Source organism: Tubulanus polymorphus, chromosome 4 (genome assembly GCF_964204645.1).
Source record: "Tubulanus polymorphus chromosome 4, tnTubPoly1.2, whole genome shotgun sequence".
Taxonomy (NCBI): Eukaryota; Metazoa; Nemertea; class Palaeonemertea; order Tubulaniformes; family Tubulanidae; genus Tubulanus; species Tubulanus polymorphus.
The window spans coordinates 2,559,332-2,585,877 of NC_134028.1; the positions used below are offsets into that span (position 1 = coordinate 2,559,332).

The 26,546-nt window shown below is 37.5% G+C and overlaps 2 protein-coding genes and 1 pseudogene across 3 annotated transcripts; 1 reads left to right on the forward strand and 2 right to left on the reverse strand.

Annotated features, from left to right (window-relative positions):
- Positions 1-366: 366 nt before the first annotated feature.
- Positions 367-1,986, reverse strand: LOC141903746 (serine/threonine-protein kinase SBK1 pseudogene; annotated as a pseudogene).
- Positions 1,987-5,531: 3,545 nt separating this feature from the next.
- LOC141903372 (monocarboxylate transporter 9-like) lies at positions 5,532-9,742 on the reverse strand. Its single transcript, XM_074791485.1, has 4 exons — positions 9,339-9,742; positions 7,577-7,717; positions 5,966-6,982; positions 5,532-5,882 (listed from the first exon to the last, which is right to left on the reverse strand). Exons 1-4 carry the CDS (start codon positions 9,733-9,735, stop codon positions 5,668-5,670), a joined length of 1,770 nt encoding a protein of 589 aa, XP_074647586.1. The 5' UTR covers positions 9,736-9,742; the 3' UTR covers positions 5,532-5,667.
- An 8,872-nt stretch (positions 9,743-18,614) lies between these two features.
- LOC141904083 (uncharacterized) lies at positions 18,615-24,893 on the forward strand. 2 transcript variants are annotated; one of them, XM_074792539.1, is made up of 11 exons: positions 18,615-18,904; positions 19,454-19,654; positions 20,123-20,269; positions 20,353-20,410; positions 20,509-20,541; positions 20,991-21,107; positions 21,364-21,428; positions 21,583-21,773; positions 22,105-22,205; positions 22,289-22,359; positions 23,348-24,893. In XM_074792539.1, the coding sequence occupies exons 1-11, from the start codon at positions 18,768-18,770 to the stop codon at positions 24,303-24,305; spliced, it is 2,079 nt and encodes a 692-aa protein (XP_074648640.1). In that variant the 5' UTR covers positions 18,615-18,767; the 3' UTR covers positions 24,306-24,893. The 2 variants fall into 2 exon arrangements, with proteins under 2 accessions (XP_074648640.1, XP_074648641.1); XM_074792540.1 differs by lacking the exon at positions 20,509-20,541.
- The last annotated feature ends 1,653 nt before the right edge of the window (positions 24,894-26,546 follow it).

Consider the following 26,546-nt stretch of genomic DNA (forward strand, 5'->3'; position numbering starts at 1 on the left):
AAGCGTTGATTATATTTTTCATTTTCATTTTTCATTTTTCTGATAATTCCGGTGTTGTATATATATATATATATATATATATATATATATATATATATATATATATATATATATATATATATATATATATATATATATATATATATATATATATATATATATATATATATATATATATCACCCGATTCGGTTAACATAACTTGGATAGAAAGGCGTGGTTCAAAATTTGACATATTCTTCCGTGGATATGATGACAAGTAGGAATAGGAAGTGACTCGAAATAATGAGCAACCACTGAGACAAAGATCAAATACTCAAAATACGTTTTCTAACAATTAACATAATATATATATATATTTTTTTACGTAAAGTACTCACATTCAGCAGTTATCTGGCAAATCACATTATCATGTTCAATGCTGACAAAAATTCATTTTTTCAAGGCACACACGACATAGATTACACTGATATATTTATATATAAAAACAGATTTATGTTTATATATTTTTGACGTTTGTATGGCTTCGTGCGCTCAGGTGTCGCACCTCTAACTCAGACCATTGTGTCCTTCTCCAGCACAAAGAACCGATGTTCATGAATCATTAATTTGCAAATAACAAGGACACCGCACATCATCGTAGGCCGACAGTTTTATCACGAGTCATCTCGTGAAACGCGGATGGTTGAAGGACTTCACGATCACTTTCAGATATCGTTGTGTTTATGAATTTCTAGTGAAATTTAACGGTAAATCTAACGACATTCGATGCCTATAAGTCATAATCTAAAACGACAAAAGCCAATCGGCGATTCTCCTGTGTTTGCCCTTGCGACTGACCTTGGTATCGACGCCATACATCTGCAGAGTACGAGACACCTGACTGGACGACTCGCCCTCTTCTTCGCGAGCCTTGTTGAAAAACTCCTCGGTCACCAAACTTCGCGATCTACACCTCAACAGCCACGCATCCTCGATGTACTTCTTTACCTCTTTCACTTTGCATCGTTTGTCGACTTTCGGCTCCAACAAACGACGGAAAAGTCTTAGCACCCGATCAGTGAAAGTAGCTCGCCACTCAGTGGGTGGTTTGTGCATCTTTCTGCGTTGCCACTGGCAAAACATGTTATATGATTTGTCCGATTCGGTTGACTGTTCCCAGGGAAATCGACCGGTAAGAATACTGTACAGAAATACACCCAAACCCCAAACATCGGCTGAGGTTTCGATGCTGTAGCGCTCTTTAACGACCGCATCGCAGACCTCCGGAGCTGTGTAAGGTAGTAAATTGCAGTTGTCGGTTTTACGGATCATCGTGCCCGTTTTTCGGGTAAGTCCGAAGTCCATCAATTTGACACGCATACATTCGTGGTCAAAAACCAACACGTTTTCCGGTTTGATGTCTCTATGCACGAGGTGTTTGCTGTGCATGAATTCCAAAGCCGATACAATTTGTCGCATCACGTTTTTGGCTATTCGTTCGGGTAAGCCGACGTGGGGTGTAACATGATCGAATAGATCACCGAGCGGCGCGTACTCCTGTGCAAACACGTAATGTTCGGCCGTCTCGAATGTGACGTTGAAAGTGTTCAAAATCGACAAATGCGGCGATAAGAAGTAACTGTATTTGAACTCACGTAAGAAGTCTTTTTGAGAAGTGGTCTCTTTGGGAAGCAGTTTCAGCGCCACTTCGTTGCCAGTTTTCTTACAAATTCCGAGTACAATTTTACTGTATTTGCCGCCTCCCAGATGACGCCGGACATCGTAATTATCATTCAGATCGAGAAATGACTCCGAAATGCTGCTCCGAGGGCTCGATAAGCCACTACTGTACGACATGTTGTAACGTCTTGAGCTTTCACAATCTCTCTCGCGCTTTCTTCTCTTTTGATGCTTCTTCTCTCAGCAAAGATCTTGTGACTAATGGTTACGCTAACCGACTAACGCGTGAAGTTATATATATATATATAACATCATCGAGGCGCGCACGCTGATTGGCGCCTCGTGAAGACAAGCACTTTTTCTCGCAATGATAAAACTGAACTACTATATTTAGAGATAATGAATAAATCAACAATAATAACTTTTCATTTTCTAATGAATATTATCAATCTAATGCAATGAGAAATGAATGAATATTGGTCTCATTTCGGGCCTCGCGATATATTTCTAATTTCTACATCTTTTATTCGAGGATTTTCAAATACAGCCCTCAACTTTACTCGTTTTAAACCAAATGAACTTGTGAATTATTGGTTTTTAGATCATTTTCTTCAACGATATTCTTGGCCTATTTGCACGTGACCAATCAAATTCATCGGCAGATTAAAGATCTACCACTGACCGCCTTGGCCCGGTTTTATATAAACTGATATTATCTAAAACCCGGGCGGAACTTATTCATTCAATATCTGTAAACAGTCGAACGTCCAGGATTTTTATGTCTATTTCGTATATTTGAAATGTAGCTAACATTTCCTTTAGCTAAAAACTAAGGACCAGACATACATATATCTATAAAATATTTTTTTCAGAAAATTCCTAATATGACGTTTTCGTAACGAATCAAATTTTTGCCCACGCTGGATTTCGCGGAAATTGAACTTAACTATCAGTGACCGAAGCACCACAAGAGCGCACGAAAGCGCCCACTCGTTTCAAAAATTGACATAATTTTGAAATTTCATTCTTTTCTATTTTTCGTTGTTCATAAAAAAAGAAGGAATAAAATTTCATTCAATTTCAAGAATGAAATTGCATTTTTTTTCTTATGACGTAGCGACCTACAGCTTAATAGAAATGAATCCTTAACAAAATATACTTCAAAAATGTAATAAACCGATGTTAGATTGAAGCGATTGTCCAATATCACAACCCTCCTTAGCGAATTGAGAGATTTGGAATTAACAATGATTTTCTGTTGTCTGATATCAGAAAATAGGACGAGTAGAACGATTTTTTTTTTCGTTGAAAATGTTTCGTCGAATCGTGATTAAACAAATGCATTTGCCTGAGTTTGATGGTTTATGATAGGCCTTCACATCGAACGTAAATGTTTAAATCGCAGGTTGATAGGTGATAAAACAGTTCGTTACCGTCCGTGTTTTAATAAAGGGCTTTCTGTGAATAGCATTAGAATTGATACCGATAACTGTTTATGTTTGCTAAATAATAATACAGTTTATATTTTACTTAGAAAAGCTTAAAAAACACGTTTTGGTAGAAACGAAATCATCGATACCATGAACAAGATGAACGATCCAGTTGTTATTCGCGGGTACAGTTTTAAGAGTTGGGGTTTGATTTCACAACGAAATCATTCTCTGATTCCCATCTAAACAGTGAAGTCCGTTTTACATAACTACTGTTCATTAGAATTTCATCAGAATGCTGTTTTTAACGAGCGGTTTCCAGCTAGCTTTTCTGCTGGAATCCAAACCGCCAAAACAGCCTCAATTGTGTTATATTAAGACTAATGAAATTAGTAAAAGTAATTCTGTGAAATAAACCAATGCAACAGGACCCGCCAAAACAATGATACGAGTTTATTATGATATAGTTTGAAAATGTTCCATGCGAACCAGTTTACAACATGAAAAACAACATTACTCTTCAGCAAAAATCAACTAGAATCGTGTAAACTTTCTGTTCGATTTTCTCACGCGCATTTGATAAATGGCTGATAGATTTTTATTTCACTAAATGGTTTTTAAACTACCGTTTGGTGAGAAGGGTTCAACGCGAGGTCTGTACGAAAATCGAATCAATTTGAATTAAAGCATTGACTGCCAGAGCGTATAGTGCATAGACGTTCTCGATTAGCTCAAGTAAAATTATTCCGACTTCTATACATTCGAACTAACTACAACAGCATGTGAATTAGCGTATTAGATTTAACTGATGAGACGTAAAGGCAAATCTGTAAAACAACATTGACCTGATCGTACAGCCTCCGGTGAGGGCCATTTACATCACCCGTTGCTGAAAATCGTCTATTTGTTTCGAGATGAAAATTCATTCTTCGACGGCTCGAAAAGCGTTTTGAATACTGTTACGTGTATTCTATCGGTGAAAAACATAAATCTATTGAAAAGCGTATATAGTTTCGCTTTCACCTTCACTTTTCCTAGGTTCGTTTTATTTACTTCGTTCGACTTACGCAGGTTTGTGAGTCATCCTTCGGGTGAAATTTTTCTTGAATTATTATCAAGTCTGTTAACTTTCGCCAGTGTTTCGGGGGGAGATCAATAGATAGATTCGTGGAGGCAGACACAGTTGTTGCGCAAACATTTCACGAAATCGACACTTTGAAAGTTGCAAGCCGATAGTGCCGTCATTATACCTCCTGAATCCTGGATATCGTTCAGCCAAACGTTCAATTGAAGTAAACCACTAATCATTACGTGGTATAAGAACTAATTGCAGTTCGTACCAGACGAACTTCTAGCGGAGAAATGGTGAGAGTACACGGAATCATTATCGTTAAATTACTCAGATGGCTTAAGTCCAATTTTATTTCTGTTTACAACCCTAATAAAAATCTGTTAGCACTCTCACGCGGAGGTTCTTAATTGTTACGTAATCACAAAAACCCATAAGGATGAAGCATTTTTGAAAACATTAATAAATTACAAATTGCGTGGGGTTATTGTCGAAGTTTCCCGTCGATGAAAATGTACGGGTCCTAGCAGACAGCCATATTGGGTTTTCTGAGGGTAGGGGTTGAGGAGGAGGACTTTACAAGACAAACACTTCTCTTTCTCAGGACGTTAAACAAGCTATCCGTCATGAATACGATCGAAAATTACATTTACCGTTTATATATATTTTTTTATAAGACAAAACGATTTTCGTCGAACCGAGCAACTTAACATGATTCAATGATTGACATATTCTGTTGTCGTTGTTAACAGCAATAGAAACTTGATCACTCGAATCAGATCTGATTACAGCCTGCCTGAAACCTCAGCACAGTCGACGATGGTGAAAGTTGTTGACAATCTTATGAAGGTTGGCATTTAGAAATACTGAGTGGGCAGTCGACGTTTTAGGAAACACTGATCCATAAATATCTATCTACTATCGACGGATTAGGAATGACTTTTAAATCTATTTTTAGTACTTCACGTATCCTTATTGATATCCTCACGGGTAGATATTGTTAATAGATATTTCAACCCATTCGATTGGGTGCGGGTGTACACGAACGCGTCCTGGATACATGTACGGGGATACTCTTGTATTTTTAAAACACAGGACACACAATAAGTATACGGTCGTGACGTCAATATATATATACCAACTGACGGACTCGTAAACGTCTATCGTCAGTATTAGACTTATACGGACTTATTTGCTAATTAGTTAATTATCTAACTGGTTATAGTTTAATATGTTGTATCAGGAGGTTATTCGTAATATTCCATTAACACAGTGGCATAGATGGCAACATCAGTAGAATATATATATATATATATATATATATATATATATATATATATATATATATATATATTGCCTTTCGATGCCCGATTGCTGCTCCTAGGAATAGACGACTTCGTTAGCTTAAGGCACCTTTAATGTGTTTGGCAATTTGACGTCTGTACCTCAACATGCAGAATATACAGCTATTGGCCAATCCCAAGGGATTTCGGTATCTCTCTCGCTGCTCACACGAGTGAAAGATGAGAGGAAACCCATAACTGTGATTGTCTAGAAAGCACGTGGACATTACGTAGATCGGGGTGTTCGGGATCTGCTTTTACTGTCAGCGCACGGAAATGTCTGATCCATTCGGGCAGCATGATCGCAGCACTGCCAACCATAGCCCCACCTGCCAGGAAGAACGAATATGTGAAATCCGAAGTTGCATCGTAAAGCGCTCCTGAAGAAAGAGACGACCGAAAATTATAACATTTCGCGTAAACCAAATTAACAAATTTGCACTTCATATTTAGCTTTACTTACCTGCTACCGGTGCACCGATGATAAAACCGATTCCACCCGCACACAAACTATAACCATAAGCCGACAGGATATAGATTTCTCCTATATGTTCGGCGATTACCAACTGTGTAAGAATCGGATATCCAGCCATGGCCAGACCGAGCAGTCCGCTAAACGCCAAAGCCATCGCATACGATACGCAAAATGGATAAGATATCGTCAACAGCCCACAGGTCAGACAGAATAATATGTGGACGGTGAAGGTGTCGACCTTCGGATGGTTAACCATCAGAGAAACAGCAAAACGGGCGAACAGATTCGTTATAGCCAACGCCGACAACGTATACCTCGCATAAAACGGCTCTACACCGACAATATCACGCGTCGCAGCTACCAACAGTACATATATGATAGACACCGAAAAATATAACAAAAAGTTATGAATCATAAAGACGGGGAACATCGAGTTTTTGAATACGGAGAGCTGTAACAGAGATTTCAACTCGTCATAATCTGAGTCCTGGCCGCAGCAAGGTTGTTCTATGGTACCCGTAGTTTCCTGTGAATTAAGCTCGTTATCGGCGAGCGTGTTTGAGTTATTCGAAAGTTCTCCGTTGGTGATGTTTTTCATGCCAGCTATCTCGTTAAGGATATCTTCTTTATTCATATGAATATCTCGGCCGTTGGTGGCATTCGATTCATTGAACGTTACCCTAGTATGTCGGTGTCTATCGCCGTTTAATGCATTACCATTAGATATTAAGGGTTTGCTTGCCTTGCTGGTTTTCGGCGCCGGTTTTACGTGCCAGTTTCTGAGGAAAAGAGTAATGCTGCATATGTTGAGTGACAAACCCCCGAGAATGAGCACGCACCCCCGCCATCCGTATTCGAGTAAAAGAGCGTTGATTATGAAAGTGAACACGAAACCTCCGGCTGAGTATCCGGCCAAAACGACGCCATTTGCCAGTGAACGAAGCCGACGGAATCTATACGTTATATAGGCAATGAGCGGAGTACAGAGCAGTCCGCTTCCCAAACCTGTAACACAGATCCAATTTGATTACTTGATTCGTTAAATGCCATATATATGAGTATCAACTTTGACGCTAAATTGAGATGTCTTTGAACGTTGGTATTTTGCTGGCCTCCACAATCAACTTTCTTCATTGTGTTTTATTAATCATTCATAGACGAAGATTTACTTTTACGATAAGTTATCGTGACTATTGGCTATATAATACTAAAGCGCCATTCGAAGAGTATAACATAGTAGACATAGCCAATTATGGCAATGGCGGCGAGTCCATCGATTTCTGAGAAGGTATGCCGATATAACAATCGCTTCATGCTAAAACACAGCAGAATAGGTATGAGTTGTCGAAAATGGATATGCCTTATTCATTATCTAATCTGTGAATAAGTTGTACTTAGCAAAACAATACTAAGTGCGTCGTTAACATTTAAGTGTGTCAAAGGCGAAGAACATTGAAAAATCTCATGTCTGCAGGTAAAAATTCTACAAAACGCCATTTCGATACATTGATTGGGTTTTGTCTGGGTTTATAGAACGTTTATCTAAAAGTTGATCAATACTTAAACAAATAGATTAAATTGGTATCTTGTAAAACTCACCCGCAAGCATCCAGGTAAACATTATTATGTAGATATTCGGAGAAAATGCGCTTATAATGATTGGAACTCCAGTCAGTAAACCTCCAGCAAACATAACAGGCCGATAGTTGAATTTTTTTACCAAAAAACTGGCCAGCGGACCTGAAAATATGAACCAAACAAAATATGAAGACAAGAGCCGGAAAAAATGGTGTCACAATCATCAAAATGATGTTCTAAAGATAAGACATCCATCACGACTCATCAACAAACATCGAAGATGTAGCCCACTGAAAACCCCATTCTCATTATTAGAATCTCACTACAAACGCCGCACTCGATGGGGATGGACGATATGGGGATGAAATCATTGAATATATTTGGTTCATTCATGTGCTTTTTGAATGCTTTAAAAATGGACCCAAAATGAAATGAGACCTTGAATTCAATGAGTTCAATCTTGATTGTTTGCACTTCGCAGCTTGTTCAGACATTTTCTCGTCGTATGGGAACAATTTCTAACTCAAAGGGGTCTATAAACGTCACACAAACCATAGTTGAGATGAGTTATCTTAGTTTGTGGACGATGGTATCGGATTGTGATAAGCAAATGTCAACTGACATCGTGCCGAAAACACGTGCCTGCAATTCTCAGAAAACCATGGCGAATAAAAATGCCAAGCTGTTAGCCAACCATAGTTCATGGTTTATTAGTTCATCTGTCTCGATCTTTTAAGTACTTTATCATCACGTTATCTCTGTTCGTCAAAATGCACTATGATACGTCGGGCAAAACGATCTTTGCCCCGATCATGCGAACTGCACTATTCAAAAAAAAGATAATTCAATTGCTGCTCTTTTCTCTCTTCCATCTACTTGTCATTTTACCTTTTTATTCAACCTATATGTACCCATTAGTACCAGTAGATAAACAGATAGCGGACTTGAGTTCAATTTACTTAAGAATCAACACTTGCAATGTTGTTAGAGCGGACTTTAAACCACACCAATTGTCCATTTCATTCGCACGGTATATAAATGCACGAATGAAAAACAACGAAGATAGAAAACATAGTTCTCTGAACTAATGGAAGTCAATAAATACAGTTGATGTTTGCGAAGCCATCATAAAGTTGCACAGGAAAATAGATTCACTAGAAACACGCTTTTTGGATAATGAAACACGACCTTTGTCAACGAGTGATTGATATCATGTTCCCTGGTGCACATCGCTGTATTAATATTAATCATTCCATCAATATTTCTCAGCTCAGTGTTCTCTATCTCGCATACTTTGATCGTTTTGATTCCATGAACGCATCAAATATTGAAATGACCGCACTGCCGTTTCAAATAACAATCCATAAAAGATTCATTTAGTATAACGCCACTATTTTTCATAAATGTCTGTCGTAAATCTAACATAATTTTTTCAAAAGTGCGAAGTCCGGACATGAAATTGATTGCTAATGAAAACAAAACGATAAAAGATAAATGAACTTTATCGAATGTCATGTCGAGCCTTGACCTTCCTCCCAATAAATCCCGTGCATTTACAAGATTTGTAATTAGAAAATAGGATTAAAAGTTACAGAATTTCTACTTTGGAGTTTCCAAACTTTTATATCCAGTATGGTATGGAAGGACAATTAAAAAAACGAAAGGATGAAGAATATATGAATGAATGAATATACAACAAATACATGTAACATATTCTTGAAAAGAAACTCATTTTACATTTATATGCATAAATCAAGTTGTGTATATATTGATGAAGACGAACCTGTCATACACAGGACTCCTGATATACCAGTCCCAAGCCAAGAAGTAGTACTGCTTCCCATCTGAAATACGTCCATCCATTCTGCAACCAAAATGCCTGACGATATTGCAGGACCTCCACAAAGCAGGCAGGATATAAATCCACTAACAATGAGCACGACACACTCGAAACCATATGGTTCCGGGTACTCTTCATCCATCTTCTGGAAATATTCGTCGCTTGTGTCAATATGTTCTTCCGTGGGTTCAGTTTCTAAAATGGCCGTCTCTTCAATGACTGGTAGATCGGACCGTTCGGACACAGTCCGAGTGCGTGTTCTCAGCGCCATTAATTGTTTTGTACCAATTCGGTCCGAGTCCAGGGTCTGTGACATCGTAGATGCGTGACCTTCCGCCATATCATACTCAGAACTACTCAGTATTCAAAACATCCGTTTTCCTAGAAATTGTTGAGGTAGCCAGTGGTCAGAACTATCCAAAAGCAAACCTGGACAATAACCTGTCCCGGATAAACCTATTAAATGTATTAAGACCTATTGAACAATTGGCTTTCAAGATTTCAGTCGTTATCAATTAGTTAACTGATAAGCCGCGGTAACCTGGTTAATGAGAACTGAGTCCTCTGTAGAGTGACAACATACCGGGTTAAAGTCCATTACAATCTTTAGCACGTATGTGTAGGTTACGTCTTTATTTCAAAATCCGCTCAGGTGTTTGCTGGGTTAGATATACCCTCATTGGATAAGATAGTCTCGCGTGCATCCAAATATATTTGACGTGCGTCCGACGTTCCTTAACTGTCATTAAGCTACACGTTTCATTCACCAAAACAATAATGCTTGTTCCCAATTGTACCGCCGGACGACTTTCTGATAATTAGTTTTCAAATCGATGATTGCCTACTTTAAAATTAAAAGTATATCGTTTAAAACCTAAGTTTTTGTTTCTTTATTTACGCAATGAGGTCGCCTGAGTGCTACCACTAGAAGAGCCAGCCAGCATCCCGCTGTTTTAATTAATCTCGAGGACGCGGCAATGCAAGAACGATGCTTCTATACGGATCATTTTTAACACGTTATTTCATTAACATGTTTTACTCTTACCGAACAAAGCATATCAATATAAGGATTTAACAGAATCAGCAAATCGGTGTCACGAAGGTACTATCATGCTCAGGAATCATAAGGTGAGCGAGAGATATTCATCGAGGTATTAATCAATTAGATAATTTGAAACTTTTGAGTAGCGATTTTGTGGAAGATTAGAGCGCTTTGAAGAACGACGCAAGTTGATAAGATTATCGAAACAACGAGATATGTCGTGTACTGTGCGTATAATTCTGTCATTTCTTTTCACGGGGGACTTTTGAATCGGTCATTTATTTCATGAACACTTTTTGCTAATATAATGGCGAAATGAACATTTCATTCCATGACGTTATTCAACAACAAACACTTAAGAAGTGTTAAAAACAAAATTTGGCTACGACGAAATGGTTTTTGGAAACGGAGTTTACAATGACTGGGTTTTTCGGACATCATATCTCTCGAGTGAGAGTTCTGAATACTTCACGGTCAGTCTGAGCTTCAGTACAATTCGAAACAATAGAACGAATTAATATTTCATATTCTTTAATGTAGGAAGCATTACGATCCAAATCGGTGCCAAGATCTCCAACTTAAGTGTCAGTTAATATCATTCAATATCATTTTGAAACAAAGTAATAAAAAAAACGGGTAAGCAGTTCAAGATTTCTTGATGCTTCGAACGAGGCTAAGGACAAAATTTTAATAACTACCGTCAAATTGTTTATATGTGTATCCGATAAACTGTATCGTTAGGAAACCCCTTAAAATCATCAAGGTTTGTAAATGATTAGAATACGTGACTACGCAAGTAACATAATTTCCTGGAAAGTGTATCGTAACCTGTTATGGTCTGTTGGATTCGAATAGTTTCATTACGTATATGGACTTAGTAATGAGATATATTGCACATCAACGATTGAGGTGATAAATAACAGGTCGAGAGTTCAATTTAACTCCAATTTCAGTTCAGTTGTGATGGATCATAGCTCCAGCATTGAAGGTAAGTTTCGGTCGGCTGTTCGAAATCTACATCAAAATTTGTATAGATTCGAGTTCTTCAAAGAAATGATGTTAGATGAAAATCTACGTTTCTATGTGGCTAGATACAAGTGTACGTAACCCACCTTAGCCAGGCTATATCGAAAACTAAATTGCACCGGATAAAACAATATAGATTTTTCATTTTTCGGATAATGATTTCTCATATGTTTGTTCACTTCATACTTTATTCATAATGCAAGCAACCGTCATCGACATCAGCTGTAAACCTTACATCCATATTCAACATCGCCAACGAAAAAAGAAAACAGTCAATGAATATTATTGAAATGACTTTTAGAAGTGTTATATGGTATACGAATGCGATGCAGTTTTATCTGAAGATAACCCTCATTTTCTCACAGATTTACCCACTGATATCATCCACAGGTATTCATCATTTATCTACTGCATCTTACGTCAAATCTTTGTTCGAATTCCACATATATACCTGTTTAACGTAACGTGCAGGGGTGGATCTAGGGTCTGATTTAGGGAGGGGTGCGACCCCAGAAATAGGGCACATTATACAATTTAAGAGGTAAAAAGAGAGAAAAAATGTTTAGGTATAGTTTGATATTTTTCATTTTCCTGTGCGAAATTTCAGGGCAACTTGACATTTTAGGGGGTGCGCACCCCCAGTACCCTCTCCTTGGATCCGACCCTAACGTGGTTCGTGATACAGAGACATCACGTCTTTAATAATACCCGTGTAATGAGAAAAGTATATATTTGATATTTGTTTAGAGTATTGCACTGATCAGAACGCGAAATGTTCATTCTGGCAGACGTTAGGAGAATGTGACTTTAACCCGTCGTATATGAGGTGTAATTGTGCGGTTAGTTGTAATACAGTAACAGCGGGCTGCTCAGGCAAGTATATAGTAGTTCAGACTCAGATGGGTTCCTGCGGTTTGGACTCAGTCTAAGGCAGATTTCGATTGGTTTCTACCGATTTCGGAATTCTCTTTTGGCGCGAATAAGCTCTCGTAACCTTGAATTGTGGAATAAGTTCAATTGAAACACGCCCAAATGGCCTAGGCTTATATCTTCGCATAAACAATTTGTTTCCAAGCACTCAATGATCATAAAATTCAAACCTCATTTAAACAATTCCCATTATGCCCATTAATGTTAGGCATCAATATAACCAGAGTTTGATTTAGAACACCAACCAATCGTGTCCTTGTTTCCATGTATCAATTACCATCATCCTGCTATCTCGTGCAAAACCTCTGCATGTTGTTCAAATCTACGCGTTACCTTCAAAACAAATAATCGCGTGTCAAAGTATAATATTTTTTCGCAAGGAAAAATAACATTGCGTAGGGGAGATGAGATGAACTCTTTTTATTATTATACCTTATTGCTATAGCTGTGATTTAGAGGCAACATGTCCGCCCATCGTTCATTTTGGTCTACTCGTCACGTAACTCATTTCTGCTTTGAGATCGGTCCACGAGAAATCCCCATAGTGCTCCAAAACAACTCCGACTGTTTCATTTTCGACAACAATCAATATTTGATAAGATGGTTAATTAGCCTTTTCGTGATTCTACATAGAGTTCAATCGTTAGCAATTTCCTATCAATTATACATTACTTCACTTCATATTCAGGGAACAGCTCTTATGACGCAGATTGCTATTGTGCTCACAACAGGAGGAAAATTGCGGACTACTGCACTAACGAAGAAAACAGAAGAAAATGTCCCGTCGAATGCCAACAGTTCACAGGTTTGAAAACAAGTCATTTTATGATAAAACTGAAAATATCTATATATGAGTGCTGCAATATCACATTATTCAATTTTTAAGATGTAGAATGTTTAGATTCTGAGTTGCCTTCATTCAACCACACGAACTTGCATGTTACACATTACTGGTATTTAGGCGTGGCGACATATACATGCACCCCGGGATATACGGGCAAGTCGGTGCAGCGGGTCTGCGACCGACATGGCAAATGGATTGACGGAGAACATCACAGTTTGATGGAATGTGTGGAAATAGGCAAGTACATTAAAATAAAAATCGTTCTGCCTAAATCAATGAATGATTCGATAGGAAAATTGTGCATATATGTCTTCAAAAATATCCCAAATAGTATAATAATGAAAAGAAGTACAGAGAGCAACATGAATCGAATTGGACTAAGTAAGGTAAAATGCCAAAGTATCGATTTGCTTCGATATCCTTCTGAAACTTTTTCGAAGCATTTTTATTTTCACAAATTGGACTTCTGGGCTACATTACAAGAGAGGTAAAGTATATACACATTCAGAATTGTCGGAGATTGTCTGTGATGCAGTAAAAGTGAAATAAAAACGCCTTGAATTGCAATGTTCCAAAAACCATGTCAGTCGGTCGCAACCGCGAAACAACTTGTTGACAACCTTTTCTGACTGTCAAATACACTTCAAACCTGTACCCCCATCGAGTAGACTTCGTTCTATCAACGACCGAGCAGAGGTTTAGGGCTTAGGGTTTCTCGGGGAAATCGGAACTCCCTGCGAGAATTTTTTAATGTAAGAAATATTGACACTTTACTATTTAGAATTGACAGACAAACGAACAAAGTTATCAGCAATAAAACTCTACAACTAGATAAACATAGATATTGATTTCTGTCAAACGATATTGAGAACTCTGAGATACCGGACATGTGCGATAGTTGTTATTTGATACAAACCAAAGTGATAGAGAAATGTTTCAAAATCGACAAGCATGTCTAACCAATAATATGAAATAAACACTTTTAAGCGAGCATCATTTATAGATCGTTCACGATTTTCCGATTCGTTTCTCATCCACGAACATGATCAATTCATTTATTCACCGATTCTAAATAATATATTCTAAACAACTCGTGACTTATGTTCTCACTACGTGACGATGTACATGTATAATTAGATACAAATACTGGATTCACACTCAGTCAAATCGATGTGATGCGTTTGGGAAAATAGATTGAATGAATGCATTCAATCTGTGTGTATTATCACCTGCTGATGAAAAATATACACGCATTAAATGAACACGTCACGGTGTTATTCCGAACTCTGATCTATTTCGTTTTCCTGCGCGGTAATTTTTATCGTACCTGAAACTATTCGATTCATCGGTAATATTTTGCTAATTCGATCGTCGAACTGTTATCATAGGGAAACCGTTATTGCTTTAACGGACGTCACGAAATCCAAACGTTTGCACTAGAATCATGCGCGTAGCCGCAGTTCTGGTCGTGTTATTTTGGCTGAATATTCCAGGTAAATCTAGTGCTTTTTAGTTTCTTCGTAATTGTTATCATACATTTATACACGCTCACAGTTTGAAAAAAAACAATCAATTACAATTCTCCATTCCAAAATTGTATCGTGTGTGCAATAATGTAATCATTTTTTTCTTGGAGATAGGCCAGCTTATAATCAAACCATCGAGCATTCACTCAGATACCAGTTTTTTCTTTTCTTCATTACATAGAATTTGGTTTCAGAAATTGTTTCTTTATAATTTTCACTAATTCCTGCTTGCAGATACATCAGGATCGTGTAGTGATTTGAGATCTCGATGTAGTTTCTGGGCCCGGATTAACGAATGTTATGTAAACCCGTTATTTATGAATTGTAATTGCCCTGCATCGTGCCAAAGTGCGCACGCTTGCGAAAGTAAGTACAATTTAATAACAACGTGAATGATATTTCATTTCATAATCGCATTTCGCAAATCTCACCTTTCGTCTGAAATCCCCCTTACTGTATGAATTGATAAAATACCTATATACCTGGCGATGGTTTTTAGAGCGACAGAAACTGCCGCGTCATATTCCATTTCTGATTTGTTTAACGTATAACAAGTTTAGTGAGTCTCCCTCCATCTACTGTGCATTTTGATATCGCGATTTCTAATCTAAACGACGAGTTGTTAATAGTTGCAACATCGAACGAACCCCGACCTAGCGCGTGGTACTTGTCAAAAACGTTCATCTTATCAAAATGTCGTTACTTACAGTTACGACAGTTTTTTTGTATATTCATTCGCCCATTAGGACATAAATTGACGATCAATTTGGTCTTGACTCAAATAACACGATATATTTCGAACTGTTTGCAAATCACCACATCTGACCGTATCAATCGCAACTACGCAACTAAACTAAACCTTGATATTGTATCAAAACTTAAAACAATCAGCTAAGATTTCAGGTGGTCAAAGAATGGATCTCCTATGCTCGTGCACGCACAAATTACAAAATTCCGGTGGATTCTGCTTGGATACAGAGAACAGAAATGATTGCCCTTCAACATGCAGCACATACGATTGTAAGCGCTCTGTTATACAGTACACATAAAACGTTGAAAAAATCCTTACACGTTTGAAATCACTTATTTCGTAATATGAACTAGTATTTGTTCCTCTAAGAGAAAAGTATTGCATATCGCGAATAGATAACCCACTGATGATATCGAACCAAAATAAAATGCGTTCTTTTTAGCTGTGTCGTGCCCAGAATCAGAATTACCTTCCGTGAACCACGCCGCATATACCGTCACAGAAAATCGCTACATGAGCAAGGCTGAGTACACCTGTGATACCGGATACCGGCGTGCCTCCTCAAGCTACATTGCCGTTTGTTCGGAGAAAGGAACCTGGGTTTTCGGGTTTAATTGGTCACCAGCTACCTTGTGTGTATTGGGTAGGTTTTAGTCATTGTCATGCTGTAGAAAAATCTTTTTACGAATTTCTTTTTAGTTTATGAAAATTGTCCGCTTCTACAGATGTTCCTAGGAAAAACCTGGTGAATCACTTCATCTATTTTGGACTTATATCAGGCCATTGTCCCGAATTGTGTACAGAAAACATTTGCACTGGTTAGATTTTTTTCAATTACTTCAACTGTGCTGTGAAAGTAAAAGCTGTGGAATCCGGATATGTTTTTTTTCGTAATATCGACATAAAACTAACTATTTGGTGCTGATACAGAAACGCACGTCAGACAAGGTGGGTGTTTTCTATCAGAAGACTACTTCTAATCTGTAAGTATTCATAGTATTGTAGAAATCGTGGTAAACATTTTCTATCACCGATTAAGTGATCGATGAGATATTCATACCAATAGTAGAATTGTGCGGAAGCTTTTCAAATGAAGAATTCCCCGGAGTATATCGTTCGGCATCATTTGTGGCCGCCTTTATTCTCTCAAAGCTTGGAATTGGGGAAGTCTCTGCTGCATACTCACAACAGCTAGAAAATCGACGAGAGCGGTTTCAATCTGAATATAGCAATAGATACAGTAATCTGGATGACAAAATGATTACCTTCACAATACAATTCACAATACTGTTCATAAAGTTTCGTCGACGGAAATTAATTTCTTTTGCGATAAATATCAAATAGCCTCCAGTTGTGCAATTTTGTATTTCAGGATTTAAGTTATAACTTATAAAGTTGGTCACAAATAATTTCATCAATTACTTAAACAATGAAACTCGCTGAATGAAGATATCGTAGTTCATGTTCCATTGGTGATGAGATGGATAAACGTGTGTCATTTTTATAGGCTGAAAAGGACAATACGCACACAGCAAACACAATGAAACCCCTTCAAGCAAAAACATTTTTCTTACAATATTTTGTATCATCCCTGAAATTATCATCTGCAAATCGTTAGTGCGCTTTACGGACATCGCGAGTTCTAAATGTTTGCTCCAGAATCATGTACGTATCTATTCTGGTTGGATTATTATGGTTGAAAATTTCGGGTAAGTCCACAACTTCTATAACTAAAATCTTTGGCGGGGAGAGTCCAGAGGATTACACAAATAACGGAGCTCAAACGGGGAAAACGTATCTAAATATATCACATCTACACATATGGAAATTCGAGTTTTGAATACAAACCGGGAGACATAAAGAATTGATTGTGCCTTTTCTCAAACATTATTCTTTTTCGCTAAGTAAAATCTGGAAAATGAAAAAAATGTTTTATATATTTTTCACAAATTGCTGTTTGCAGATATAACAGGATCTTGTACTGATTCGAAGGCTTCCTGTAAATACTGGGCCCGGGTTAATCAATGTTACATATACCCGCAATTTATGTCCTGTAATTGCGCTGCGTCGTGCCAAAGTTCGCACGCTTGCGAAAGTAAGTAGGCCTACAGTCTATAATCGTAAGGAAAAGGATATCACTTTATGCCATAAATGATTTTACGTCGCAATTTTTATTACCGGTGAAATAACGAATATTGTTTTTTCATTCTACGGTAGACATTTAAACTTAAATCTCGCTAAAAACAACATACGTATCAAGCAACACACGTATTTTATGGCAACTTCAAATTACCAGCCGATATTTCAGGTAACCTAACTGACCTTCATTGCGATTGTACACAACGATTAGCAAACTATGTGGCATTCTGCAAGACTACAAGAAACAGAATAAGATGCCCTTCAACATGCAATACATACGATTGTAAGCGTTAAAACTTTAAAACTGAAGCTGAGACAAAACACGAATTTTTATCACGTTTACAGAGTTTCTCTTTAGCTGTGTCGTGTCCAGAATCAGAATTACCTGCCGTGAACCACGCCGCATATACCGTCACAGATAATCGCTACATGAGCAAGGCTGAGTACACCTGTGATACCGGCTACCGGCGTGCTTCTAGTTCCAGCTACATCTCGGTTTGTTCGGAGAAAGGAACCTGGGTTTTCGGGCCTAATTGGTCACCAGCTACCTTGTGTGTATTGGGTAGGTTGTCAAGTATATTTGTTTGTAAAAAAATCCCGACTTGCATACAATGAATCGGTGACTACTGGCCTGTCGTGCCACTGTAAAATAGAACCCGGGATCGATTAAAATCTTTTATGAATATTAAGCAATGATGAAATCTCCGAAGACTTAACGCTCCAGGACAGTGACGATACCGCGTGAGTAATGGAGGGCCTCAAAAGTGGCAGTCAATAAAGGTTCAAAAGATGGTAAGATGGGTTCCGGTTGGTTTGGCGTCGCAGTATTTACCGTCGAGTCAGAGTCGCCGGGCCGGAGACGCGACCGACTCAAACCGTCGCCGCGCCAAACAAAAACGATAAAATGTAATTTATACGCAATTCTAAAAAAGCAAAAAGAAAATTTTCATGATGGTATGCGGTGACAATGGGAAAATAATCAAGATACATGATTCTAGCGCCGGGTGCAAATGGATATGTATCAATAAATCAGCAATTTGAATTTGAATAAAATATATTTGAGTTTAAAGAAAGGGTGGCTCCTACAATTACGTGGTCCTCGACATTCATCAATATGGCGGACATGATCGACAAGGAAAACCCTTCTGATTCCGATCAGGAAAAAGCCGATATAAATCCCGAATCTGACGTAACAACTGCGGAGAGTAAAGCTGATTCATTCTATGCATTCTATACTTACAGCGTAGCCAGGTAAACATACTCTGATTTGTCGTTAGATTGTTAAAAACAATGGTTATTTCTCGAAAGTAGTTAGTCTGTCAATACTGCGCACAATTTTATGTATGGCCTAACTCGTTCATGTTGTTTCCGAAACAATACGCACTGGCACACAATACGAAAGGATATCTTTGACTACCAGGAGTAGGCCTACTGTGCACCATTGAGTAGGCCTATGCATGGCTATGATGTATTTGGTGGTATTTACAACAGCACTGACTCCTCTAAATAATTCAATAACTCTGTGGCGTAAGAAAGTGAAGTTAGTGGAGCCTTACCTGATCTTTATCATTATTGTGTGCAAATGTAGCCACTGATTTTGGATTTTTCAGTAATTTCTATAATTATTTACAGTAGGGCCTACTTAACTCAAATCAGTTAAGAAGATATGTGAAGTATATTCACCTGTCCCAAATAAACCGAAATATCCTTGAAAAACAGGGGCCATGGTTTTAGCCTAAAGAAATTGACTTCAGTCTAAATACCAATGAATCTTAGTTTGGTAGTTATAAATTTTTATAGATCGGGCAGTGAAGAAGATAATGATTCAACGAGTGACGCGTCCGGCGCAGCCTCGAATGAGAATATCAATTTCACATTGACGGTTATCGCCAGTGATCTGAACGCCGAGAGGGAGACCGAACTACGTAAATTAATCGCTCGTAGGATATCACGAGGAAGCGTCTATGGAGGAACTGGCACTATTACAACTCTCGAAGTCGAGTGAGTCATTTAGATTCTCTTTATATTAGTATGCTAGGTTTAATTTAACTAAATTCTTTATTAATTCCTTATTGTACGTATTTAGATTTTACTCTTTTAGCCGAAGGAATACTTATTTGGTTTTAGTAGAATTATAACCACACTCTGACGTGGATATATCGATAATAAGTTTAAAACCTTCTAGGCTTATACTGAATTTAAATGATTAGAAACTAATTTCATCTATCAAAAATTAAAATCAAAAGACACAGTGTTTCGGACTCTCTCTTGAGTCCTTGATTCCTTAAAAACTCCAGCATATGGAAAATGCTTTGAAACAAAATGCCCTAAACTCCTTAACAGTAATTAGGATATGAACGTGATGCAGAAACTTCCTCGAAATTTTCTTATTTAAAACTCCTTATATCTAGGAATGACTGATCTGTGACCCTGTTGTCATTCTGTCTGTTTCAATGTTTTTCTCGAAAGGACTGGTAACGGCGAGGAAGAAACAAAATCTTCAGAGAAATTGTGTTGTTACTATTCATTGCTGCATCAGGAAGTAAACAATGATGAAACGTTAGTCTATGATTATGTCATCTGTTTCATGACGACTCACGAAGATAGCCTTCAACTGTATCCTTAAAACATTGATTGCAGCTAAAAAAAATGAATCCAAAATTTAGTCGTCGTTATTCTTTAACGGTGAATTTAATTAGATTTCGTCACGAGTTGGACAAATATAGCGCCAGCCTTTCTCCCATTCTTGACAAAAATGTAAGTACGACTAGTTGGTATCATCTTTGCTAGTTGCTTTCCAAATCAATGATATGATTTATAATTGTTAAATTTTATTGAAATATCTTGTTGCGCAGTTGGACATATTAAATCGAGGAATCATTCCGAAGGTATATTTTGCTTTTAACAGTCATCGGTACCTCTGCTGCATGTTTTTTCCCCATCTTAGTCTTGGTTGAAACTCAATTCTAAAGTACACATTTTACTGTAACCTCATTGTATGAAATCATATCCTATCATTAACTGTTTATAGATGGTTCTAATTCAAAAGACTATTTAGATAACGGCAGCATGTACCCTGTTTGTATATGCATGGCTGGGCTTGTTCTTGCTTAATGCTTTCGTTTTCATACTGGTGTTCAATTTAATTTTTGTGGTGCATTTGTCTGTAATTTCTATCGTAAATGCTACTGTTGAAATAGTGATCTTGAAGAACTCTTTTCAAAACAACAAAAGTTATGATATTTTGCAGAAAATCCTGAGATGTTATTCGGGTATTCTATTATTTGGTGGTTTTATGTTCACTAACAGTAATAAGTGTTGATTCCTTTTATTTCAGTTCACAAAACTGGAAGAAATTCAAACACATTTGAAATCATGGTACAATCAGTGTATAGCGTATATCAGTAGATGTGTGAAGACTTTACGCCAGGAAATCAAGTTTCTTATTCACACGGTAAGTGGATAGTCACCTTGATCCAGTATTGCAGAACTGGTTTGAAATCTATCAAGTAAAAAATTTGAAAATTAACTTTTGATAATGCTGTCGTACAGCTGTTGAGTTTTAGATGGGTTCTACGCAGCTGTGCGTTTGCTTTGTGTAAATGATAGGTTGCGTATTGACAATTTATCTCTTTTATATACAAAATTGATTTCAAATAACAACATTATAAATCAATTTGCATATCGTAAAAATACATTTGAAACTTCAGGCTCTTATCAACGGACATCTAGAGATTAAGGGCGGAGATGAAGAAACCCGTTCAGACATTCGCAGGTTCGTTAAATCTAAATACCGTAGATTCTGCTTAACTCTGTAGTTATTGGTAGTTATTGATCTTGAGATATCTCACCTAGTTGCAAAATCAACTGACCTGAGCCGCTTAAACCAGTTAGATATCTTTGTTTTTTTTTTTTGTCACAATTTCCAGGTTTTTTGAGTCGTGTAATCTGATGGAATTACTCAGTAAACCCGATGATAAATCCAGTTTGACGACGTCGGATTCTGATTCAATGCTCATCAATGTTACTATCGACCTCAATGAGAAACTCGTGCCCACGAAAAAAATTGATGTCGTTACATTGACTTTAGATGAATCAGGAGCTAAATTCTCGTGCCAAGGTATTTTAATTCATGAAATTAACAATTTGTTTCAAGTGAAAATTACCTGAAATATAGGGCATTGATGTTTGCATACGTGCTGATAAAATGAACTCATCAATTCAATATTGCTTTTCATCATCATCCCTGCGATGATGATGAAAAGCAATTGAATTGATTGCCTCTAAATCCTGGCTCTGTCTAGGTTCCTGTCATCAATTTTTGTTTTCAATTTGAATTTTGAATACAATATTCGTAATAATTCTAGAAAATGAAAAAATGTATGGTTATGAAGGAAAAGTATTTGGTTTACCACTACATACGTATAAAGAATTTTTTTTTGGATTTTCAGATTGTACTCCTTTCTGTCAGGATTGGGCCGGGTCGTTGTGCAATGGTAACCAGGAAAATCCATTTTATCTACGCCAAATCGTCGAAAATTATAAATTGAGAGTAAGTCATATTATCTTGGCTTATTAGGATGGAGCATTTTTCAAACTGGGTTGCTAAAAAACAATATTTCTCAATTTATTCAGACTATACAAGACATGAATACTTTAAAGCGTTACCTACGCAAAGCAGAAGGCGATCACTATGCATTATTCAGGTGAGAGATTTGTTTGTAACCGTCAGTAAATATACCCAACCTCCCTATTAAAAAAAGAATCTACAAATTACCTGAAATAACTAATCAAAAGGACGTAGAAATGAAAAAACCCGGTATTGAAAGTTTGCATACTAATCATTGGGTGTTGTTAAGTGGTCGATATTGTTTGTTGTACTTCAACGTTTGGTGTCAGATTCTAAACTTTGAACGTTGAATATGAACAGATCGAATTCGAGCACTTATAACAAACGTTGGTTCGATCAGTGATTAGATAGTCTAATAGCCTAATTCTACTGTCATTTTCATTCATCCAAAAACTCTTAATTCTAGGAAACAAATTCATACTAATCTTCTAAGAATTGATTTCAATTATCTAGAAATAGGAAGAAAAAATTTGTAAAAATACGGTGGCAGTGATGATTAATGATAATTTTGGGCATGGCGTTCATCGTTTCAGGGCATTCGTGTTTCTCAAGTCGTCTGGTAATGAGGTCGTATTGTTACTGTACGCAGAGTCCGACGATTACACACTTCAATGCCCGGAAACTATGAATGTGCTGCGAGCGTTAACCGAATATATTGATGAAAATCGACACGCCAACATTGATCCCATTGCCACCCGATGATTGTCTTCAATTTAATCCTCGATATTTTCTAAAATCAGTGTTCTCCATGTGCTCGGATTTTCGAGGGGCTGCATTCATTATTCAGTGTAACTAAACAAGGATGTTGAAAGCTCGGCTTTTTGGTTTGGGGGTCTCCACAAAATCGTAGGCTCTATTGAATGACAATTAAGCCGAATTTTGGGTGTAATCTACTGCTATAGTCTACCGCATTATCATATAACATTGATATCCACTCATATATACAGGGCAGCAGATTTTTGAACAGGGTGGATGTAAAAATTAAGAGGGGTGCCCCCCTTTCGAAATCTCTTGCGGAGAACACTGCTAGAACAAGATTGTATTTACCAGCATTTATATTACAGTGGAGAGGATACAGTTTACACGTGTAGACTGACGCTGCTGCGTGAGCAAATAGAATCGGTTCTCGTCGAGGGTCTACGCTTCGTTAACCAGAGATATCGGTACCAGGTTCTCGTACGTTTACTGTCCGATGACGACGATAAGATCGAAATTCAGCTCGAATCAAATGATAAAACGAAACTCGACGAAGCACATCGATTTATGCTCGCGCGTTTTCCGTATTATTCAATCTTTTCGAGTGGACCCCCGAGCGCCGCCGGTACGCCGAATAACAGCGTTTATAAACTCGCTCACCAGGCGGACGCGAGTTCATTCCATTCGAAAGTGCGAGAAGCGATCGACGTCATCGAGCGGACCTTGTCTCGTTACGACCCGTCGGAAATCTGCGTCGGATTCAACGGCGGTAAAGATTGTACGGTCGTCGTACATTTGTTTCACGCGGTGATGAAACATCGTTTCCCCGACTCGGACGACGCGCCGATTAAATCGATGTACATCCGCGGTGAGGATCCGTTCAGCGACGTCGAAGTGTTCATACGCGACGCCGAAACGCGTTATAACCTGACGCGTATCGACCTGACCGGCCGAATCAAAACGGCGTTGTGCGCTATGAAAAATGAACACGCCGAAATCAAAGCCGTCGTCATGGGAACGAGACGAACCGATCCGTATTCGGAAACGCTCGGACATTTCGCGATGACCGACGCCGACTGGCCTCAATACATGCGCGTCAATCCGATCATCAACTGGACTTATACCGATTTGTGGACGTTCATTCGACATTTAGAAATTCCGTATTGTCGTCTGTACGATCGAGGCTACACGTCGCTCGGTAACGTTCGTAACACTCATCCGAATCCGCTGTTGAAATACGTCGATGATAACGGTGAAATAGCGTTTCATCCGGCGTATCATTTAGAGGACTGTATTCTAGAACGACGTGGACGAATTAGTTCCTGATGTTTATCTGTTATTTAGAATACGGAAGCCACATTCCTCTCTTGTCAGTCCTTCTATTTTTCTAATCGCTTTACGTAATTGATTATGAAATTGTTTTGACGAGCCTCGTGATTATTATTACTAAGATGTTTGCCTGAATATTTATCAATGATGTTTGTAAGCGAATATGATTATCTAACCCCCCAAATGCCTCCCTTGCCTTCTGAATGAGGTATTAGATCTTAGTTGTCATTGAGCAAATATCTATGGTTATTGTATTGTTTCTAGAATCATAAAATAAGTAACACCTATATTGAGAATTTGATGAATTGTTGTTCTTGTTGATATTATGGTTCATTGAATTGATCAATTGTTATTTCACTGACCGTTATGCGGACAGTTATTAGGTTTGGATTATGATCGAATACAGATAATTTATATAATCCATGTTAACAATATCTGCCTACTTGCATGATGATTATGAGAATTATTTGTTGTCTCTTCGGTGGTTTTGAATTGTAAGTGTGAATTGTACTGCATTGCCATTTTAATGAGTAAAAAAAGAATGAAAAGTGTAACTGTGATTCACGTTAATAAATATGAATATAAATGACATTGATTTTCTTAAATCCTTTATTATTTTCAATAGAGGCCAAAACTTCTGGATAGACTACATTTGTTGTGTCCATGGGCAGATAGGTTCAGTGCTGATTTAGGTATTATTTTGACTGAAATGTGTGACAATGAAGATGTAAAGGAAAATGCTACAAGTTACAACGCGAGATAACTGTTAAATACAGATATTTACGTCTGCCTTTGATGTAGATCGGTTTTTACGAAGCACCCCATACTGTAACTGACGCTGAACGGCAATAGATTTATGCCGTAAGTGATAACGATTATTGACTCGTCGTATTGCAAAGAAGTTTAACCCTTCATAACCTATGCACGCGATGAATAAACTAAAGATCCCCAAAAGCTAATGATTTATTGATCCTAAGGATAAACGAATAGACGATATAAGCTGAATCATTCCATGGCGCTTAGAATGACACCACTCAGTCGTTCATCTGTCACAGTTAATACCAACGACTCCAGCAGGACATATGCAGAAAATGGAGGACAATATATTGATGATTGAGGAGATCGATGTATACATCATATTCCCACCATATTCTTTTCACAGGTTAAATTTATTGCGCTCGCCGTAAAATGTTGCTTCATCATCTTAATCCCTTCCTTAACTCTAGCGGGTGCGGGGTGTATTCAGGATAGGCACACTGCAAAATGTTGACAATCCATTACCAATCCCTCACAGCTGTGATAAGAGCACATTCAGGCTCTAGAGGAAAATTATATCACAAATATAAGAAACACAAGAAAATTCTATTCATTTGACATCATTTATTTTACCTATTTCTGCTAGTCTTTCACAACAATATACATGTTTGTATAAGTCTTATTCTAAATCATGTATTTATACATTATTATATTCATCTATTATGTATATAATATAGGTGTAAACATCAACTCGAAAATAGAACACATTAATACTCTTTATTGGCTTCAATTTGTTACCAAAACTTCATCCCCGAATGTTACATATCCAATCTAGAGAGAATTATTGGCTAAGTGGTTGTAGTAGAAGTCATTCCCCCAATATATAGTTCATTAAATATATGGAGTGTACTTTTAAAATGATCTGCAAGCTGGTTGTATGGAGGCATTTTCTCATTTCTTAAAACCATTTTACTTAAAAGAAGATGTATTTATGTATGGTCTTCCAACTTATCAAAATGTATGATGAAATGACTGACATCTAGACTAGATAGATTTTGATCAATCACAAAAATACAGACTTCTTTCCTGTTATCCAATGAAATAAGAAATTGATATTTTTCTATTGACAACCTCGTAGATTCAGATGGTTATCTCTATATATATTTGTAAGAATGATAGATATTTGTAATGGTTACCTCTAACAGTTTTTCTTTTATATACAACTCTAAAATCAGCTTTTTTATTTTCGATTAGTGCATCGAATATTTCACAAGCCGAGAACCGTACAATTAAGCTAACAAACCTCGTACAATATCCACTTACATTTAAACTACACTTCTGGCATCATAATCATGCCAAATCCACAAATAGTCTACTAGTCCATATTTTGTGCCTGTTCATGAAGGCATGTTACAATATCATGGCATACATAGTCTATATTCTAGCATCCTACACGAAATATATTATCATGATAAACCCCTA

What these genes read in the sequence shown, in the direction of transcription:
- LOC141903372 (XM_074791485.1), bottom strand. Translation starts at nt 9,735, where the DNA reads ATGGCGGAAGGTCACGCATCTACGATGTCACAGACCCTGGACTCGGAC. An exon ending in AGGAGTCCTGTGTATGACAG is followed by an intron (nt 7,718 to 9,338) that starts GTTCGTCTTCAT and finishes TCATATTTTCAG; the next exon opens with GTCCGCTGGCCAGTTTTTTG. An exon ending in CATCGGTGCACCGGTAGCAG is followed by an intron (nt 5,883 to 5,965) that starts GTAAGTAAAGCT and finishes CTCTTTCTTCAG; the next exon opens with GAGCGCTTTACGATGCAACT.
- LOC141904083 (XM_074792539.1), top strand. Translation starts at nt 18,768, where the DNA reads ATGGCGGACATGATCGACAAGGAAAACCCTTCTGATTCCGATCAGGAA. An exon ending in TCAAGTTTCTTATTCACACG is followed by an intron (nt 21,108 to 21,363) that starts GTAAGTGGATAG and finishes TTGAAACTTCAG; the next exon opens with GCTCTTATCAACGGACATCT. An exon ending in TCGAAAATTATAAATTGAGA is followed by an intron (nt 22,206 to 22,288) that starts GTAAGTCATATT and finishes CAATTTATTCAG; the next exon opens with ACTATACAAGACATGAATAC.